At 43.7% G+C, this 21,622-nt stretch overlaps 1 protein-coding gene across 1 annotated transcript in view; it reads left to right on the top strand.

The window, feature by feature from the left end:
* Positions 1 to 21,622, top strand: part of znf407 (zinc finger protein 407) — a 166,688-nt gene that overhangs the window by 115,072 nt on the left and 29,994 nt on the right. Inside the window, exon 9 of the mRNA XM_074654749.1 lies at positions 3,276 to 3,454. Within this exon, the coding sequence (XP_074510850.1) occupies positions 3,276 to 3,454 (179 nt within the window). The remainder of the gene's footprint in view (positions 1 to 3,275; positions 3,455 to 21,622) is intronic.

The following is a 21,622-nucleotide window of genomic DNA, read 5'->3' as shown; positions in this document are numbered from 1 at the left end:
CACTTGACATTGATGTAAACCTACAAGACCTTAAATGTCTGGTTTTCCTATCAGGCCTAAGTTAAAGGAACAGTGTGTAGCATTTAGGGGGATCTATTCTAGGCAGAAATGGAATATAATATTAATAAGCATGTTTTCTTTAGTGTATAATCACCTGAAAATAAGAATCGTGTTTTTATTTCCTTATACCGGGATCAGACTACGCGATATTTTTGACGGTTACGATGGTCACTATGTCAGATTAGACGATTGAGAGTCATAAATTCTTGTCGTGACTTGGCCGCGACACATGACAGACTACACGTTGGTCCCTTGTTCTGACAATACACAAACTCCCGGCACAGTCGTCTTTAATATACGGGCTTACCGGGGCTCAAGCCCCCGGGTCCGACCATGCAAAGGGGCCCACAAGGCTCCTGGGGAAAACAATAAAAATATAATTCACAGGGAGAAGCGAAAGCGGGCTTGCAACGGGATGCTCCATGCGCAAAGACACAACGGCGATGGTGTTTTTTTACTCCGACACAACCTAGATTGAATATCCTACCGCGAGGTCCGGCAGCAGTTGCGCTGGGAAGGTCAGATGACATCATTCTGCATAATAAGTAGCCATGTGCTTCTGTTTACAGCTATGTGCATCTGTGCTCAGCCGGTCAAATTCACAGCCGTGACGGAACACGTCGTGGAAAGCGAAAAAAAATAAATCAAACATGCTAGACCTTTTGTCTGAACGTCGTGAGGCGTCCCAGACGCGGCGTCGGTTGTCGTGTACTATGACACACTACACAAGATAAAACCATTGATTTTTGCACACGACACTCATTTATCGTTCCCGATCCAAGTCGACACCATACGACGGCCGTGTCGGGCTATAATCGGGTTGATATTGTGTAGTCTGAACCGGGCATTAAGGCCCAGACACACCAAGCGACATCAAAGAACTAGCAGCGATGAAGGCCGACTGTGGCCGACAAATTGCATTTGAACACCGCAAAGATTACTGCCGACGGCCAGTTAGCACATACGTCCTGCACCTGCATGAGAGGAAATAACTCTCCACACCAGCAGGCGGTGGTAGTCTGTATTCGTCATTCAAAAAGGGAAACAGGAAGACTGAGGACTGCGGATATACAAGCCGTTGTTATGATGCGTACATGAAACAAAGCGGCGTTTGTCAACTACTCTCACTCTCCACTTAGCTTCATTCCAGATGTTCATGTCATTGTGAAAATATCCTTGTAACTGTCCAAAGGCCAACTGTCGACTTGGTGTGTCGGGGCCTTTAGAACGAGCCGTTTATATCTACATACAGACCGGGTCCTCTTCATGGAGCCGGCCGCCATGTTTCTACAGTAGCCAAGAGCGGACAAACCAAACACCGGCTCTAGAGAGGGTCATTTGCGTTTTCGCGTCAACTCGCTTGGCACACGAGAGAAGTTTCAGTTGGTTGCAGTCTTTGACCTCACCGCTAGATGGCGCCAAATCCTACACACTGCTCCTTTAAGGTTCATCATCTGCAGCTTCTTTTTAAATTCTCGATATTAAGCTTAGTGTTTTTGTACCACATGTCCCGTGAATCAAAGTGTTGTCAGTATTGTGGCATCATTCATGCCTTTTATTTGTCTGTTCCTTCCCTGTGGCAATCATTGCTAACGTTACTAGTACTTGGCTCTTCTGCTTAATTTCCAGAAGAAAAAAAAACAGAAATCCAAATACATCACGTCCTGTGAGCCAGGAATGTCCTGTGAGCCAGGAATGTCCTCTCTGACACAACGCAAATGTAAAAGCTCTCATGAATTAGATCTATTTAGAATGATAGTATATATATAGTCAATTATATTCATCAGTGATCTGGCAAACATGGCAGACATTTCTACATCGCTGTGGATTACTGCTTTTTAAAAAAGCGTTTTCTTTTTGTTGAGAGCGCGGCGCCCCGACCGACTGTGGTGTTCCGCTTTGTGAAGAGTCCTCATTGTTCACCAGTGGCTACTAGTACTTATGTATTTCATACGGCATGAACAGAACCCAGTGAGGGCCCGCTCTGTTTTTTTTAAGGCCCCAGTGGAGCCGGGCTGGACTGTGGCCCCATGATGGAGAGAGGTGTCTCTGCAAAAGTGAAAACAAATTCTCTCCTTGGCTGGCGTGAGCTATGGCACTGTGAGGCTTTATTGTCCCGGCCAAGGTGATAAGGGAGAGTAATTGCGTATTATACTGTCCGAGAATGTCAGGTCCAAACTGAGCACGAGTGCCCCATCCATCAACACATGATGGTGTGTGTTTATGTGTGTGTATGAGACGGTGTTCTACACCGCACATGCTTGCTTGCATGATGCATTATGTGTGTGCTCTCTTGTGCACGTGGAGTGTGTGTGTGTGTGTGTGTGTTCATTCATGTCTGTATATTTGCACCTGTGTAGTCATATCAGAGATTTATATATATTTTTTTTTATTTTGGCAACAAACTAAGGTTCATGTCTGTGTATGAATGTGCATGTTTGTCTCGCCCATTCAGGGCCTCATGTGTGTGTTTGTGTTTGTGTGTGTGTCCGTGGGCAGGTTTAGATAGAGCCTGGGAGCAGGTCAGGCAGCATCATTAATCAGCAGAGGGTTGTGTGTGACTCTCTGAGCTGACATCATTACATCGTACACCCTGCAGTAGCTCACTGCTTGGCCTGCCCTATCTGACCAGCCCAAAGACCCACAAACACACGCACACACACAACGTACACCACTATTTCTATACCTTTCATACAATAGATACATAATGCATAACAGATGTCTTCAGACGTATCTCTAGTGCACTCAGTAGGCCTCTAGATTCACATACAGTCTCACAGCAGGCATCACCCACTGCTCCCACCACTATTACACACCAAACCTGAACAACTGCAGGCAAAGAAAATAAGAGATATGCAAGAGCATGACAGAATATCAAAGAATTTGCAGGATGTAAATATTGTTTGTGTAACAAGTTGTGTTTGTGAAAGCGGCCTGTTTCACAGAGGCGCATTTAGGCGATGAATGCTTTGAGAGTCTGTCCAAACACGGCTGCTCCCTCAGCTCCAGAGCCCAGTTTGACTTTTCTTCTAGCGTGTGTGTGTCATCATTGCAACAAAATAAAATGTTAGTACAGCAAACCTTTTTCTTGGGAAAGTTGCCAAGCGTTTATCTTGTGTTTTCTCCCTCATGACTCTCATCTTTTAATCTTTGTTTTTTTTTTATCTATTCCAAAAAGGAATGAGGCCTTTTATCTTTGTTTGTCTCCCCCTCAGATCCAACTGTGCTGAGAACATCCGGAAGCACATTCTCCATACGGGCAAACACGAGGGCGTGAAGATGTACAACTGCCCCAAATGTAACTACGCCACCAACGCTCCCATGGAGTTCCGCAACCACTTGAAGGATAATCACACCGATATTGAGAACCCGGATCTCGCCTACCTACATGCAGGTAACTGATTGTTCAATTTGTACTTGAGGTGGCTCTGTTTAGAGAGAAAATACCGCATTATCTGTGCGTTTCCTGTTCTCAATATCCATAACATTCGATGAGATTCCTGCCCCTAATGACAAACTGCCTGTCAGGAGTGGGACTTGAACATAGATGGCCACATTTAGAAATAACAGTGCCATGAAGACAGTCCTAAACACCTCTGTTTTTGAAGGTCATTGAAGCTCCAGGTCTTATTTACAGTAATGTCTTAATGCCTGAGTTTCACAGTTACACATCTGTTAGCTGCCCACTAATACTATTGTTTTGTTCTGCAACCTCACCGCCAAATCCTACACACTGCACCTTTAAAGGGACGCTCCATCAAATTTACATGTGACGATCAGTTCTGGGGGGGGTGCTACTCAGATTGTAATATACAATAGTTGTATGATGAGGTGGCAGGAGCTCAGTCTGTGTGGACTTGGCTTGGGAACCGGTTCAAGTCCAGCATGGACCAGTTGATATGGAGTGTGGACCGGTAGCTGGAGAGGTTCCAGTTCCCCTCCTGGGCACAGCAGAGGTGAACTTGAGCAAGGCAATGAACCCCTAACAGCTTAGGGTGCCTGACTATGTGGCGGCCCCATCACTCTAACATCTCTCAGTGACAACTGTATGTCTATGGGTGGTGTGTGCATGTATGTATGTATTTTGGGCCTATGTGTTGATTAAAAGTAAAGTAATTCTTCTTCTGTATCTCTGGAGGGAAAATAACCCTGATGATGTCATATTGATGACATCATCAGGGTTATCTCAACTTGTGTTTTAACAGAAAAAAACACTAAAAAACTGGACCTTTACCGGTACTATGGGCTAAAAGTCAGGATATCCCCTCCTGTATCTATTGCTGTTGCAGCTGTGGCCGGAGGCCAGAGGCATTATGTTGTCCGTCCGACCTATTCTCATGAACACGTTATCTCAGGAACGCCTGAAGGGATTTTCTTCAAATTTGGTACAAATGATGGACTTATTCGATTTTGGTGGTCTAAGGTCAAAGTCGCTATGACCTCACAAAACACGTTGTTGGCCATAACTGAAGAATTCAAATGTTAATTATCTAAAGGGATAAAATGATGAAGTGATGACCATTTTGGACAAACATGCAACTTAACTGGTTGGCGGAGGCATACAACCGCACGGTGGTAATTGTAGTATAATCTGTCTTTTAGAGTCCCCCCAACTTAATGAAAGGGCCGTAGTAAATCAGTGGACTGCCCCTTTAAGTGCCTTGCCGAAGGCACCTTAACCATAGCTGTAACCATAGAACATATTATTCTGTTTCTGCTATTTCAAGCATTTGAACTCTACATCTTTCCATTTTCCAACTTGCCTTACACACTATATATATCCATACAAATCAACATCTGAAATCATTCCACTGAATTAAACCACCTGGCTGCCACCCTGCCCAGGCTCTATCACTCTGCAGAGGTCAGATCTTCCAGAGTCCTTGAGTGTGTTTTTTTGTCAATGGATCGAGTCTCGCTGTTCAATGCTGATGGAGGGCAGCCGGACACAAAGAGGCAGCACTCAAAGATTGCTGGTCTAGCCATCCCTGCCAATCACTCAGGCCATAGAGACAGATGAAATCGTGTTCCTCCACTATTGGTTCCTTTGTATCCCAGTGTTCTCCCTTTGTCCTTGAAGGCCACCAAATCCAATCGGCCGAGTGCTTGTCCTTCAGAGGAGCAGAGAGGACAGCCTTTATCCTGTTATCCCTTTGACCTTACATAAAAGCAGTGGAGTTAGAGGGGAGCGCCATGGGAAAGAGGCCATGCAGGGACATTACTGGAAGTACTGTGGTTTATTTCCTGTTGAACCTGAATGGATCTGGAGTCTTTGTGCTGACTCTCAAAAGTTTATGTTCTTTGAATTTCTCAAACAGGCTTATTCTTGGTATAATTTCTGTTCTTCAAATTCAATGACCAACTTCTATCTTTGATCTCCTTTACTTCCATGTCCTAACCTTTTTACCTTCAACTCCTCTTTAAAACACCTTCATATGCTCCGTACCCTCTCACCTTTAACCAAAGCACACCTTTACGCTTCTTCTTACCCTTTCACCCCAGAATTTCCCTCACCTCTGTTTGTCCTTATGCATGGCTGACCTTCTTTGTGTCCCCCTTAGTGTGGTCTGTTATAGGAGTAAAGGAGGAGATTTCTCCACATGTGTCCAGGCCACTGCTACGGCTCTATGATCTTAATGAGATTCCACCCAGTTCTAGAAAGCAGCGTACATTGTGGGTTTCAGTTTTCAGTGTTGTGAGCGAAGGTCAGATCTCAGTCATCTGGAGGAAACATATTTTCCTCTTTCAGTCAAGTTAAGCAGCATGTTTTCAAGATGTCATCATGACGCTCTAATTCATATTCTGGTCACAGCACACCACAGATATGAACCCAAAGAATGACAGCGAAAGAAATGATCCAAAAATGCAGCTGATGGTGTTTCTTACCCGAGAAGAAAAATCTTTTTGCACCAATTTCCAAAGAGAAATAATTGATCCCGCTTTGCTTTCAATTGATGCATGACAGTTTCATACACGTAAATAAACTATTGCAGGACCGCAGGAAATCAACAACTCTTCACCTGATTAAGACCAAAGCAATCAAACTATAGGTGGTTTGAAAAAGGCATTGAAAGTGCACTTGTGATCTCTCCCTCTTTCAAAAGAAGGGAGAAGGGGAGGTGGGGGTGGTAGCGGAAAGAGCAGTGTTTCATCTAAGTAGACAGAACGAGACCAAAAGAAAGAGACGGGGGAAAAAAAGATTAAGAAGGTAGATGTTGAATTAACCTGCTTGTGATTGCTCTCTGTCAGAGTGGCACCAGGGCCAGCAGCGAGAGGCAAATCATCTGTGATGGCCCTTCCCGCTGTTCCCCCTTTGAAAGACACAGATCAAACGCACCCTAGTCACGGGCCCTTGCAGCCCCTCGCGCCGGATTGATTGACACCCGAACGTCTCCACCGCCGCTCTGTCTTTCCATATCACTCTCTCTCGCGCTCTCCGTCTTCCCTTCTTTATTCAGCGTCGCACTTCGAATTAAAGCCCTTCTCAAGGATGAAAGCAGAGGTCCTTTGCAAACGAAGGAAGAGAGGGAATTAGACCCAGCAAGTGATGGAGGGGAATGATGATTAGAATTAGAGGGGGGGAAAAAGAAGGAAAAAGGAGGTTAGATATGTGAGGGGGAAATGTTGCTGATAGGACACATTTTAATAAAATGGTAATGACAATTGTCTTCCTTGTGCGATGTGCAGAGAGATACGCCAGAAAAGAAGTGGCGGCGCCTGTGTGATCTCGGCATAGATAGCACTGCAGCAGAACTCGAGCTACAGGTACCTCAGAGCGCTGCGACTTTGCTAAATTACCCCTCTGCTAGAACTTTCTTTCTAGTTAAAATGCTGCAAGTGCGCTACGACTGGAGCAGCTTTGGGAAACGGCATATTTCCCTCTGTCTTTGCTATCTCCCTCCAGCGAGGTCAGCTGTGGTTTCAGGGCAATGGCTTTGTTAAATCAGCCTCCTCCCTTGTTCAGTACCCAAACCTACGTTACACACACATACAGGTGAGAAGTGGCCATTAGCTTTGTCAGCATCTTCATCCCGCTATTTTAAATTGTGAAATATTTTCCTAATTTTCAACCAAGGTTATAATTGCACATCTTGGAGGCATAGCGATCAAATGCTTTGTAATTAGCTAACAGCGACTGAGTACTAGGATCTGCTGCTTAGCGCCTAAAAAGATAAAACAAATAAATAAATAAACTTCTTCAAGGCATTGTTGCTGCTTTATGCAGATTCTATTTTCCTTAATAATGCATGATGGATGGCTACTGTAGGGGGCTAGAGGAGACCTGGCCTTGTAAGTGATGATCTTAATACACAGTTACAACCACAGGCAAATTCATTTGTTTGCATATATTTTTTTTTCTCCTTATTAAACAAATCTGTAAACAAATCTGGGTTTGGATGGCTTTTACTTAAGTTATGCATCCCCGGCTCCCCTCCCTCGCTTTCACCTTCTGTTCATCATGTAATGAAACATTACTCTCCTGAGTTTTACTTGCGTATTGTGTTGCAGCGGCGTGTTGGATTGTGGAGGACAGGTGTGTATGTCATGCAAATGTGTCCTGGTATCCCAGCGCATATGACACCGTGTCGACGTCGTGAAAGAAGCCACAGACACCGGCGATAAAATCAACATCTGTTTCTAATAACAATGTGTTACATGTGACACGTTTCTGTGTTGGAAAATATGTGAGGAAAAAAACAATGCATCACATATTCTTTGGGAGAGAAAAAAACACCTACAGGACATCAAGTCGTCAGCGTTAGTGATGAACCTGCGTCTTTGTGTCACCGTCCTTATGTTGCATTCACATGATAGGCATTAATGAAAAAAGTGGTTCTGTTCAGTACGATGTAAAGCCAGATTAACAGGGAGGCTCCTTGTGCTGATGCTGTCACAGCGTAGATTTAGTTATTTTTGAGTTGGATCGTAGAAAGTCAACAATGAGGCATTTGTTGGCTTAACAGGAAGCCAACAAATGTTTTTACCAGCAAAGGAAAGAGCAAACTATGACAGAGTTGAGCTCAGCTGTTGTAGTTTAAATCCAAATGATCAAAGTAATCCCACATAGAAAACACATCATATGCAGTTCTCTGAATGTTTCTCAAGATCCAATAAATATGGCCCAAAAACCTGTGGTGGAAAGTAACTAAGTATATTTACTCAAGTACTGTACTTAAGTACAATATTGAAGTATACTTGAGTATTTTCACTTTATGCTACTTTATACATCTACTCCACTACAATTCAGAGAGAAATATTGTATTGGTTTACTCCACTTCATTTATTCAATATCTTTAGTTACTTTGCAGATTCAGATTAATAATACAACATATAATCAACAAATAAATTATAATGTATTATTGGTTAAGATAAAACCATATTGATCCCTTAGTAAAATTCATAAGCTACCTGGCAGTGTATATAATGAATAAAAATTAGCTCCACCTTTACACACTTACTTTAAGTATATTTTGATGCCAGTACTTTTGATTAAATAAGATTTTATATGCATGGCTTTTACATATAACAAAGTATTTTCTACTTTGTTGTATTGATACTTTTACTTTAGTGAAAGATGAGTACTTCTTCCACCACTGCCTAAAGCATGAATAAATGTGGCCTTTTGTAGTCACAGTATGTCGTCACTTCTTTACACTTTACAACACTCGCTGTTTTTGTGCCCGTGTTTGTTATTCTGTCTCCATCATGTCTAATTTTCCCGACCGCACTAAGCAACCTCAGCAGGCCTGCATGTAGAAACTTGAAGATCAGCTCCAGCCCGTGTCGGGGTGTTAATTGGAGAATTCCCTCATGGAGGAACACCTTTCAGCTTCGTCTGGTCCTGAATGGCTCACGTTGAGGACCGAAGGGAATTGTTCTGAACTCCTAACACTGTATCCCTCGTCGTGCCCCTTCATCACACCCTCAAATGTCCCTCTTTTGGACACATTTGGGTGCTCTGTGTTTAATACCAACCTCTTTCAATCCATACACTCCATGGTTGAGATATTACAGTTGAGAAGCAGCTGCTCGATGCCAGTGTGTCCCAGGAGACATGCAACAAGGGGTGTGTGTGTATGTGTGTTTGGGGGGTAAGCGGTTTAGGGGGAAAATGCACACCGTCGGTTGCATGCGTCTCAGTAAACCAATACAGGGCCGGTCTGGGCCGAGCAAGCAGCAATTCCTGCATAATGACCTGCTCCAATGAGCGTGAAAACTCCCCCAACCGGCCGCATTTATCAGCCATCAGCCACAACAAACGGCCTTTTGTTTCATCCTCTTCTTTTCCAATTCCCTTCCCGTCCTCCTGGCATCAATCCAAGAACCTCCGCTCAGCCGTTTAGTGGCCATTCAGAGCCTTGGCTGACAAGTCCCATCCAATCAGTGCGAAGACTTAGAGGCAGTAGGTTTCCTGATGTCTACATTGTGTTTTGGCCACCTCTAGGCCATCACAGACGGTAAATGATGACTGGGAGTGTAGTGTCATTGACAGACTGGGTCAACCTCTGCCTCCGTCTGAGCCTCTGGACGAGTTCTGTCACTGTCAGAAAATTTGAGGCAGATTGATGACACTTGATATATGCTCCCTGGAGTCGCAATGGCACAGTTCTGTTAGGTGCTTGCTTATGTTGCACTATTCTAAAAAGTTGCAGATGGTTTATGTAGGGCACAGCCTAACAGTTGCACAGTGCGATAGCAGGACGAAAGGATAAAATTGTTCATTTGGAACGTAGAAAGATGGATGCTCAAGGGCACAAGAAGGAAAACAACAGTAAATATTTTTGTAACCTCATGTATCGATGAGATTTAGCCACAAAATCTTAATTTTTCTGAACTGGTTAAAGTGTGCAAACGTCTTCTTCTGAGACTCAAACACTGAAACTTGTTTTCCTAGAAAGCTACGGCGTCAGTTTCTGTTTGGATGCACTACAACAATTCCATAGTGTGAATCGGAGTATCATTTATATAAACTACTACTCTTCCGACATCCTGAAGGGATTGTTTATAATGCGTCGGCGCACTTCAAATGCTTAACTTCTTTTCTCTTTAATCAAGAGATAAAAGGAAAAAACATTTGCTGTTATGTTTGCAAGAACGTTCGTCGGAACACCGCTTTCCGTACGCCATATGCTTTCATGTGAACATACAGCACTCAGACAGAAGCCCACACATAGACACACAGAAACACCTCCTATGAGTGACGTGTGGTGGAGATGCTGGCAGGCAGGGCTGCTCCTCCTGTATGGGACAGTGAATATGGGACCAGACAGGCCGCCGGCTCCTATAAAGCCTCATCCATAATTCAATCCTCCTTCGCCCCTCAATTCAGACACTGTACATATCTAGCTACGGCTAACAGCTAACCTGTCTAACACAAGAAAGAAAGAAAGAAAGAAAGAAAGAAAGAAAGAAAGAAAGAAAGAAAGATAGAGAGTGGTTACTGATAAGAAAGTTGAGTAAAAAAGAAAGGATAAGAAAGAAGAGCAGAAATTGTTGAGGAGAGGAGGTTGTGAGACGAGGTCAGACTGCTGATTTTTCACTTTCAGCCCCGTTCGCCCCATCTTGACCTTTACTGAGTCAACACAGCTCCTAGTACCAACATGTTTTCCCTGATCTACACCCTCATTGGCTGAAGTGCACTTCTGAGATCTCCACCGCGACCTTTGCCCCCTTTTACTGCGCCAAGGACCCTCGTCTTCCTCCTTCACCTCTCCAGGCTCCGCGTGTCGTCTGTTTGGTGGCTCTCCGAACGTCTCGGCGTCTCTAATTACCAAAAGGCTCAACTTTCCCAACTAAAACAACCAATTACCAACGCTTTAGCCCAGCCCAGTCTCATGTTTTCTGATACAGTGGCCTATTAGGGCCCCTTATTTCTCCCCCAGCATAATTGAATCCCCTGGCTGCTCATCAGTGGGCTAATTTAAGCCAGTGTGCAGAGTCGGTAATCAGAGGGGCTGCCTATTAGACTATCAGACCCCAATTAAGTGCCCTCTTATTTCCAACATAACAAGCCACTATCACCACTGCTGTTATTGTGTTTCCCTCTTTAGTGGCCAGTTTTGTTTGGGTAAATTCTGTTTGGAGAACAAGAAGAAAAAGAGGGAGTTTCAGTGTTAAGTTAAGCGCTGGTACAGGTGGTGTTCTAAGAAATACACTTGTAGATGGAGAAAGTAATTAGGGCAACAATCCAGAGAGCAGATCTGCCTGTGTTTCTACTGTCTGATTGATGTAGCTCATTGGTTAGGATCAGAAAATAAAAAATGGGTACAAGGGTCATTGAACTGTTTTTTTGTGGTAATTTGACTAGTACAAAAGAAAATGGCTATTATTGTTACAGAACAGAACCCACGCCAATGAGAAGAGAACGGATGCAGCTCCAGAGGCGGCTGGCTGGCTAGTTAGCTAGTTCGCTTGTACCTAGGAGGAGGGACCGTTTAGACCCGGCGCTGCTGCTGTTTGGCTCATTTTCCGTAATCAGTGCAGCACCAAAGCCTGGCGGAACCAGCCCAAGAGCTAACCAGCCAGCTGTCCGCTACCTAGCTAGCTAGCTAGCTAGCTAGCTAGCTTGTTAATTCCACCATGCTTCAATGCCACACTGCCTGAGACAAACAAAGTTGTCCCTCATCTGGCGATAGCAATGTGCTTTCCTCTGCTGTGACGAGAGTGTGTGGATGAAGCATTAAGTTGTTCAATATGACTCATTTATATATTCTATGTGCCTCATAACGTTACTACTCCACTGCTCGTTTAGTCGTCAATACTGCAAAAAACCTCACCTCAGTGAGTCCGCGATTTGCCGCAAGTCGGTACACAAAAAAATGGCCGCTGCTCTGACCATCCTGCTACATTCATTTAAATGGGAATGTCCGTTCTACTCCTAATTCTATTTCTATGGTTAATATGTTTCTGTCCAAGACCCCCTTTCCTGTGAAAGCTCTTCTGGTGCACTTGTTAGTCAAGCTCATCAAAGACGCACAATAAACAAAAAGGGCTTTCGTAAACCACCTTGAGGCCGCGCAGCAAAAGTTTCACGTAAAAATCCTCCTGCTTTCCACCTAAATCACAAACCTAGTGATGAAACTAATGAGTGAAATTCATCTCATTAGCATAAGAGAACGCCTGGCCGGATCTGTTGCCGAGATGTTTCCACCACATTATTTGGGGTTCAATGAGTGCACATATCACCAAAATCGTGTCAGAAAATTTATGAGCAGCGAAAGTCTTTAAACTTTAAAAAATTCCAACATCTATCTCCCGCTGCCACTTGGGTCTGCCAAAAAATCTGATGTGGCTTAATGCAGCTTTAACTTGACAAATAGATTTGAAATGGAAAAGGTTCAGAGATGAATGCCTTCACCACCAGCAGCACCTCTTTCTGTCCTCTCACATGTGCAGAATATCTCACTTTTTTTTCTTCCTCTTTTCTTATTCTCCCTCCCTGTTTTGTTTTTTTTTCTCTGTCCTGTCTTGGTGACTGGTGCAGTTGAGGGGAGCCAGAGTGTGAAAGAGGCCCACAGAGGGCTGATGAGGACTGTCTTAGCAAAGCGTGTCTCAAGTCTGGGACTGCAGCATTTCTGTGTGTGTGTGTGTGTGTGTGTGTGTGTGTGTGTGTGTGTGTGTACATATATATATTTGTGTGTGTGGTAGCAAGAAATAGTCTGCGTGCGTGTCTGGAAGTCTAAGTGTGTGTGTGTTTAGTGTTGGTGTCGACTCCCCATAGCCTAATTAAAGGGCGAGGAAAGCCACTCACTGGGAGATTAAACCTAAAAGGGTAAATTAGCACTCAAAAGGGGTGTGGCAAATTCACACATACGCACAGGCCATGAAATCTCTTCTGACACCTGTGAAAAAAGAAGAAAAAACGGAGAATAAGGAGGATGGAGAGAGAGGGGGGAAAACTTTTGTATTTCTATAGCGGAGCTCTGTGCCATGTATTTGTTGAGATGAGAATCTGAACGGGGCACTTTATTTAGAATTAGACATCAGAGTTTGGGAAGCTGCCGGGTCGTCAGTGTGTGCGTGGGTCGGCTGATCAGCTGGTGGACATGTCTGCTTCTTTTACTTACTCACTTGTTGTAAGTCACTTTGGATAAAAGTGTCCGCTAAATGAATGTAATGCAAAATCATTTCAGGACAGCAGGGCCACAAATGTATTAAAATTAAAAAAAAATATCTAGTATTTAAATATGAAACCTAAAAATATCAGAGCAGCCTTTAACTTGTGTTATCAGTGATGGATGTTTAACGAAAATATTTAAACTTTTACTGAATTTCATGTTGTGAAATACGTCTTATATTTAATTCTAACTGACATTATAAAACATTTCATTTAACTTGATAACTTTTTAAGGGTCAATTCAATTGTAATCTCTTACCATGCAGTTAGTTTGGGCTTTATTTGCAGCGTTTTTGAAAGGCGTTTGCATTCGTGCATTTCCACAACAATTAGGGACAAGTAGAGCTGCAACGATTTATCGATTAGTTGTCAACTATTAAATTAATCTTCAACTGTTTTGATAATCAATTAATCTGTTTGAATAAAAAAAATTAAGAAAAGCTTCTTAAATGTAAATATTTTCAGGTTTCTTTACTCCTCTGTGACAGTAAACTGAATATCTTTGAGTTGTGGACAAAACAAGACATTTGAGGACGTCATCTTGTCCTTTGGGAAACACTGATCAACATTTTATAGATAAAAAATCTATTCAATTAAAGTGGCAGTAGGCAGTATATTTTTGTCATCATTGGGCAAAAACTCCATAATAACCTTTCAGCATATTGTAATTCAAGTGTTCTGAGAGAAAACTAGACTTCTGCTCCTCCTCATGGCTCTGTTTTCAGACTTTAGAACATCTAGCCCGTGACGGGAGACTTTGACCAATCACAGGTCATTTCAGAGAGAGAAAGTGTTCCTATTGGCTGTGCTCCGGCTTGTGGGCGGTGCTTGGTATTTCCTCAGCTGATCTCAACATGGCTGCCGAGTCACAAACTTTCTCATTTTACAGCTAAACAGTACACTACAAGATGATTCTGAGAACATTTGAGGAGAGAAATAGGCATTACAGTAACATAATATTGATTCATGTTTGATCAGCGCTGCCTAGTTTGACTGTTTGATCGGAGTTTGTGAGTGATTGACAGCTGCTCAGAGACGGCAAGGCTCCAGTTCGGCTCTGATTGGTTGTTTTCCTCCGGTCTGTGAAATCTTGCCGATGCCGTTAGGAGCACCGGAGGACACAGAGGCACATGATTTTTTTTGGATTACCTGTCTCAAGTTTTATAAAATAACTTTTTTTAATCAGATTCGCTCCATTTCTACCCACTGCAGCTTTAATCGAGAATATAACCAACAGATTAATTGACAATGAAATAACCCTCCGTTACAGTCCCCTAGACACATTAAAAAAAGAATGAGGTGTTAAATTGAAAGAGCAGGCAGAGATATACTGACCTTAAGTCCCTACTATGAGATATGGAGTATTTAAAACATCCTTGCCCTCTGTTTATATAAAGCAGACTTTCTGTTATAAATATGATGTCTCCGAGAACAGGCTCACAATTTTCTGATTTATTTTTCTTTAATTCAGTGACCTGTGATACCCGTTGGCAAAAAGAGTGAGAGCCGTAAAGCAGACATGCACACATGTGAGGGACAGGCGAGTGTCACATCATCGCTTCATATAAATATCCCACAATTCAACAGCGTGCATTAACGCCACGAGCTACACTGCCATCTCTTTATAACTGTACCCGTTCTACTCTCTCAGTACATCAGCTCGCTTTCTGCCTCTTTTCTTCTGGTGCTGTGTCTGTGTGTGTGTGTGTGTGTGTGTGTGTGTGTGTGTGTGTGTGTGTGTGTGTGTGTGTGTGTGTGTGTGTGTGTGTGTGTGTGTGTGTGTGTGTGTGTGTGTGTGTGTGTGTGTGTGTGTGTGTGTGTGTGTGTGTGTGTGTGTGTGTGTGTGTGTGTGTGTGTGTGTGTGTGTGTGTGCGTGCGTGCGTGCGTGTGCGTGTGTTTTTGTTATGATGTCTTACCATTCGGGTGTGTGTTTGTGTGTTGAGAGTGAGTGATGTGACTCTGGGCCAGCAGCTGAGCTCTCTGCCATGCTATCTGTCTCTCTATCTGTTCGCCGGTCTGTCTGTTTGTCTCTTCTGCTCCTGTTTGACTGCTATCAGACAAGTGTTGTTTGAGAGTGTGTGTGTTTGTGTGTGCGTGCATGTGTGTGTGTGTGTGTGTGTGTGTGTGTGTGTGTGTGTGTGTGTGTGTGTGTGTGTGTGTACATGTCATCTGTCAGTGTCTTTCTCCAGAATCAGACATCTAGCAGAGAATCTCAGCTTGGCACACACACACACACACATACTGTATAAAGATGCATGCACACAGTTTCACACAGAACTCCAATCTTATAGTTCTTTTGCCCCGAAGGACTAAGTGTGTAATGTTTGCACGTATATAAGAGATTTCATGTGTGTTTTCTGGGAATACACACTCACACGCTTGCATGTCTTTCTGTTTGTGGGTGTAAGAAAATAGATCTTGGTTCTGTCACGGCTGGGCCTGCAGGCATAAGAGGCCTTAACGGATGTCTCTCTCAGTGAAACACACACATACGCACACACCAACACACGATACAGGTCCCAGACCCCTCTCCCTCCTGGACTCGCGGTGAGGAATACAGATTCAGGCTCGTCTCTAGATAGTGATCAGCCTCGCCGTGGCTTCAGAAATGCTATCTTCACCGGCTCGGCTGAATTGATAATACTCCCCCCCTACGCATTTTATTACAAAGGCCCAGTTTGTAAAAAGGTAATCATTTACTGTTGCTACTATCTCCCCTGAGCCATACATCTTCTGTCTTCACAGGACAAAGTTCTCCCGCTGCTACCGACGCTGTTTTTCCCCTATTTATTTTTTTGTCGGTGGGTTCGCAGACTACTTTTATCACCTCTTGCTGCCTCAGAGTTTTACACATACAACAACCCACCTGGTAGAATTAGATCGTTTTTGTTAAATGTATGTATTTGTCTAAGCATGCATGGGCGCTCAGTGTTTGTGCGTGTGCGTACAGGGGACAGACAGGCTGAAAATGACAGCGAATGGTGGATTAATCCCTTTGGGCACATAGCGGAATCCAATACCAAGTACCAAAATCTCATCATTTCAATTATCATATTTATCATATTTATTCATTTTCTCCCAGCCAGGCTTAATGCTGTCTCTCCTCTCCCTCTCTCATCGCTCCTTCTTCTGTACATTAATCTATTTTTTCCCTCCATTGCTCTCTCCACTGGCGACATGTGAGCCTGCCAGTCACGTTGATTGACAGCACTCAAGTGGCCTACGGAAACGCAGCTCATTTTTCTTTCTTTTTTTCCCTTTTCGGTCAGACGTCGTGCCGGTGAATGCCGGGGCCTTATCAGGAAACCCAATTTATTGCCATTTCTCTGGGCGAAAGGGGTTGCCACTCACACTGACTGACAGCTCTCAGATTTGCCGGCTGCAGTGTGGGGATTTCCTTTAAGTTGTTATGTTTTTCCTTTCTTTTTTTTTTATCCCCCCCGTACTGTCGGAGATTATTCTACCGCAACATGGTACACACTTTACACACATACAGAAAAGACACAGCGGATACATCAGCACCCGCTCCCTCGTCTCCAAACCGTTTTGTTTTCGTCTGACCTTGCCGGTGATTTTGACTGACGGACGGCAGATCCGTGGTCCTGTTCGCCACGCGGCGGGTCAAGTTCAGCCTTGTGAACATCTTTGTTTGGGTAATTGTTTTTATTCTTGGGGGAGGAACTGAGGGGTAAAGAAAATAAACTGTTCAACGGAAACAGAAAAAAAAACTCACTTGATTTACGCAGAGATTGGTATTTCTCTTGTTTTGTGTTTTTATGTGCGAGTGCAAAGGCATACTTGTTTTCATGGCTAAGAACATTCCATGTGGGAATGTGGGCTCATGTATGAATTTATGTTCTCATCTCAACTCTGTGTTATTACATTCCCCTCCCTGTCTGTGTGTGTGTGTGTGTGTGTGTGTGTGTGTGTGTGTGTATGAGCGAGTGTCGTGTATGTGTGTGTGTGAGTGAGTGTCGTTTATGTGTGTGAGCAAACGGAAATGTTTGCCTTCGTATGATATGCATTTGAAAACACATCGATGTCATCATGTGTGAGTTTTTTCGCGTGTCCCTGTCTGTGTATGCATGTGATGCCTCTGTGTGTGTGTGTGTGTGTGTGTGCGTGTGCGTGTGCGTGTGCGTGTGCGTGTGTCAGCTCCCATGCGTGTGCGTCTGTGTGTGTCGAGTATGACCTCCGAATCCTGAGGCTTATCGTGGCGGTGTTCCACATTATTGATAGCGAGCGGAGATATCGACAGGCCAAGCGCCGGCAGCTTGCAGCAGCGCCGGCAAGCGGGATGGGACTTTGATATGACATATTGTGCGTCTCAGCACAAGCCATAAATAATTCTGACACGTTTTTGTATGCATGGGAAAGTCCTTGATTCAGCCTCCCATAAAAATAAACTTCTATTATGGAAGGTATTTGTCAAGTGGGTGCGTGATGGATGGCCCGGCGTTTACCCCGTGGCAGGACGATGGGTTATGGATGCCCGCCGCCCCTTGCCGGGGGAGGAGTCGCACCCGGCAACGCTGACACCAGAGTAATTACTGCCCTCCTCACCACGGCAACGGAGGGAGGCAGGGAGGGAGGGAAGGGAGGTGGAGGAGGAGGGATGAGGGCAGAGAGGTGGGGGGGTGGGGAGGTGCTTTATACACACACCTGCACCTCCCTCCGTCCCTCCCTCCCTCCTTCACTCCCTCCCTCCCTCCACTCTGTCCTGTAACGCCACCGGCGTGAAGTGAGGAGGGTGATGAAGACTGTAAGGGCAGTGATGATTGGACACAGATGGATGGATGGATGGATAGACAGATAGATGGATGGATACAGTCAATGGATAAATAGATTTTGATATTGATTGATTGATTTATTGACTGGGGAGACAGTCCTTTCCATTCCTCATTTCATATTTTTAAACAGGCCTAATTAGTTCTGACCTTTTTGATGGATTATTTCTCTGCATCTTATTATTATTATTATTATTATTATTATTATTATTATTATCATCTTATTGCTTCTCTTTTTCTCAGAGCTGACACAATTCATTGATTAAACGATTAATCAATTGTCAGAAAATTAACAGTTTTGATAAGATAAGATGAACTTTATTGATCCCATGCTGGGAAATGTGTCACAGCAGCAAAAGAAGGTATAGGAGCTGATATATACAATAATATATATAAACAAAATACTCACAAAGTTTGGATTTGCAGATTTTCTCTGTTTAATATTATTATAAATGAATATATTTTACTTTTGGACAGTTGATTGGACAAAACAAGCATTTTCAAAATGCCGCCTTAGACTCTGACATTAATAGACTAAATAATTAGTTGATCAAACTAGCACTAAAGATAATATAATATAATATATATGTTGCTGTAGTTGTAAATAGTTGAGTTGTCTGTGACCGTTTCAGTCTTCTGACAGTCTGCCAACAACATTGAAAACTTCAGCCTTGAGCTGTAATCACAGCAACCACCTCCAGCTCTGTGCTGTAATGTAACATCCAGTTCATCTGAGCTGCTGGTTCACAAAGTAAAAACACTTGAGACATTTTACACTGACATCCGCCACAATCAGAGCTGGTATACTACGCCTCAATATGAATGATGTGATGATTTACTGACATAAATCCAGTTTTATCAGTTTTACCGATAAAGTTTGTGCAGCTTGAGCACCGTTTAAAGAAGACGAGGAGAGAAAAGGGTATTCGTGTTAGTTTGCACACATCCGCAAGCTGATGCCCATGCGTTCTCGTGTTGGCACACTTATGAATATGTACGGGCATTTGTGTGTGCTAATGAGCACATGTGTGCCGTGTTTGTATGTCAATCTGTGGGCCCTGCAGCCAGATTGAGCTGAGGCTTGGGTGCCATCTGAGGAAGAGGAGGAAGGTAGGCGTGGGGCAAGGAACAGGTGAGGGATGGGTGCTCTCCTAACCACCACGATACCCACTACCCTGCGTGGGTGTGCAGGTGGGGTGGAGGGGGGGGGTCAGGGTGGGGGCCACGGTGGCAGCCCGTCAGTGGGAGTGACACCTGTTCACCGCTGCCCACCCCTTCATCCTTACAGCTGCTCCCCTTCCTCTGCCTCAACCTTTTTCCCCACCTTCCATCTCCGTTGCCCTCCTCCTCCTCCTCCTTAGCAGGCAGCATAGTGGAGAAGAAGCTCGTCACAGCAGGCCGGGGAGCAGTGAGTTGGACCGGTCCAGATGTTCTTACATGCGAGGAAGGAGGAGGGTTTTTGTCAGGACACAAACACAAACTCAGACAATTACTGTAACATCAGCAGATTGCCTCAGTGCCACTAAGGCTGCTGTTAAGTGAGATGATTGGTACAAGATGGTGTGTGTAAGTCGACTGGCATGAGCTACACACACACACCGTCTTCAAACACACAGACCTACAATGTGTTTGAGAAACAGTAATACACAGTAATTGTACCGCTTTTTTTGGAGTATGCTAAATTTATTCCAAAGTTCAACATAAAGTTTTCATTTTGAAGAGCAGATGAAGTTGCAGTTAGAGTTGTGTTATTGTCCTAAACTATAAACCTGCTGAGACTCATACAGATTGTCAGTCGTTTTCCAATTCAGTCCAGGGCTTCAGACCGTCAAACACACCATCACAACCACGCTTTTCTAACCTCCAGGCTTCTGCAACAGGAGCAAACTGTTTATAATCCCATTTTCACGATAATTGCAATGCAAACATTCAATGATGAACAAAAATTAGGTGATGTTTTCAAGACTTTTGGCTTCCTTTTCATGCATGACTCCCGTTACTTTGCTTGTTGTGTATGATGCGCACCCTTAAATCTGCAATAGGCAAAATGTTTTTGGCATCATTGGGAAAAAAATCCCATTATAACCTTTCAGCATATCATAACTCAAGTGTTCTGAGAGAAATCTAGACATCTGCTCCTCCTCGTGGCTCTGTTTTCAGGCTTTAGAACATCTAGCCTGTGACGGGAGACTTTGGCCAATCACAGGTCATTTCAGAGAGAGAGAGCGTTCCTATTGGCTGTGCTCCGGCTGGTGGGCGGTTCTTAAACAGTGCAATACAAGATGATTCTGAAAACATTTGAGGAGAGAAATAGGCATTACAGCAACAGAATATTGATTCATATTTGATCAGCGCTGCCTAGTTTGACCGTTTGATCAGAGTTTGTGAGTGATTGACAGCTGCTCAGAGACGGCAAGGCTCCAGCTCGGCTTTGATTGGTTGTTTTCCTCCGGTCTGTGAAATCTTGCAGATGCCGTTAGGAGCACCGGAGGACACAGAGGCACATGATTTCTTTCAGATTACCTGTCTCATGCACTACTGTCAGGATATAGCGGCCGTTTTATAAAAATATTTTTGTTTTAATCACATTTGCTCCAAATCTACCCACTGCTGCTTTAAGTGTGACGTTTTATATCAAGCTGGTACCCTATTAAACAGCGTCCACCACACGCCTTGCATACAGATGCAGACTGAGGCAGACAGTGTTAAGAAAAGCCTGTTTACATGGATCGGCCTTGTTTAACCTGGTAACCCTCTCCCAAGGTCCAGATAGGTGGAGTGAAGCGGCTGTCGGCCGCTACAGATGAGGGGTCAGGGAGAGGAACGGGCCTCGGTCAATAGGCTTAGGAGACCATCAGGGACTATTGATTGTGGCGGACAGTGAGGCCAGCTCTGCACTAATTGTTTCTTTACTAGCCTGTGGCAAAGACAACAGTCACGGGCAGGGACTCATGAATCTTACATCTGTTTTGTTGCGAAAGCACCGGGAGTTAATAGCCTTTGATTACCGAGGGGGTTGTGTGTGCATGTTTGTGTAGGTGTGTGTGTGTGTGTGTGTGTGTGTGTGTGTGTGTGTGTGTGTGTGTGTGTGGCTGTGGATGAGGCACATGTAAGAGAGAACGAGGGGTTGTATAAAATGATGAACAGATTTATATATTAAACATTCATCACATCTGTGAGTGTTTGATTTGACTTCTGCTACAGAATCACTTTTTAATGTGACAATTTGGCGGATACAATTTTGGTCACTTTTTTTTATGCAAAGCATGTCATAACACCCAATAACATCAGATTGTTTTTGCAGAAGAACATGAAAATTAGTTGTTTTGTTCTGGGCGTGAAATAGTAGTGTGATCATAATGAATTCTAATTATGTCCTTATTCGTCAGTGTGAGCATCGGTTCAAGTAAAGGATTGACAGTGTACAATATTTATTTAAGGTGACACTTCAGTGTCAGAGTAAATATAACACTAAATATATTGTAATTCTGTGAATTCAGTTTTTGTAAAAAGAATCTGGCGATACGATATGTATCACGATACAGGGGGTTACCATTTAATATATTGCGATAAGGGCTGTCAATCGATTAAAATATTCAATTGCCATTAATCGCATGATTGTCCATGATTAATCATCATTAATCCCAAATTAATCACA

The sequence above is a fragment of the Sebastes fasciatus genome, chromosome 12, assembly GCF_043250625.1.
Source record: "Sebastes fasciatus isolate fSebFas1 chromosome 12, fSebFas1.pri, whole genome shotgun sequence".
In the NCBI taxonomy this organism is placed as follows: domain Eukaryota; kingdom Metazoa; phylum Chordata; class Actinopteri; order Perciformes; family Sebastidae; genus Sebastes; species Sebastes fasciatus.
Note: the sequence above shows the minus strand (reverse complement) of the source record. Positions and strands in the feature narration are given on the sequence as shown.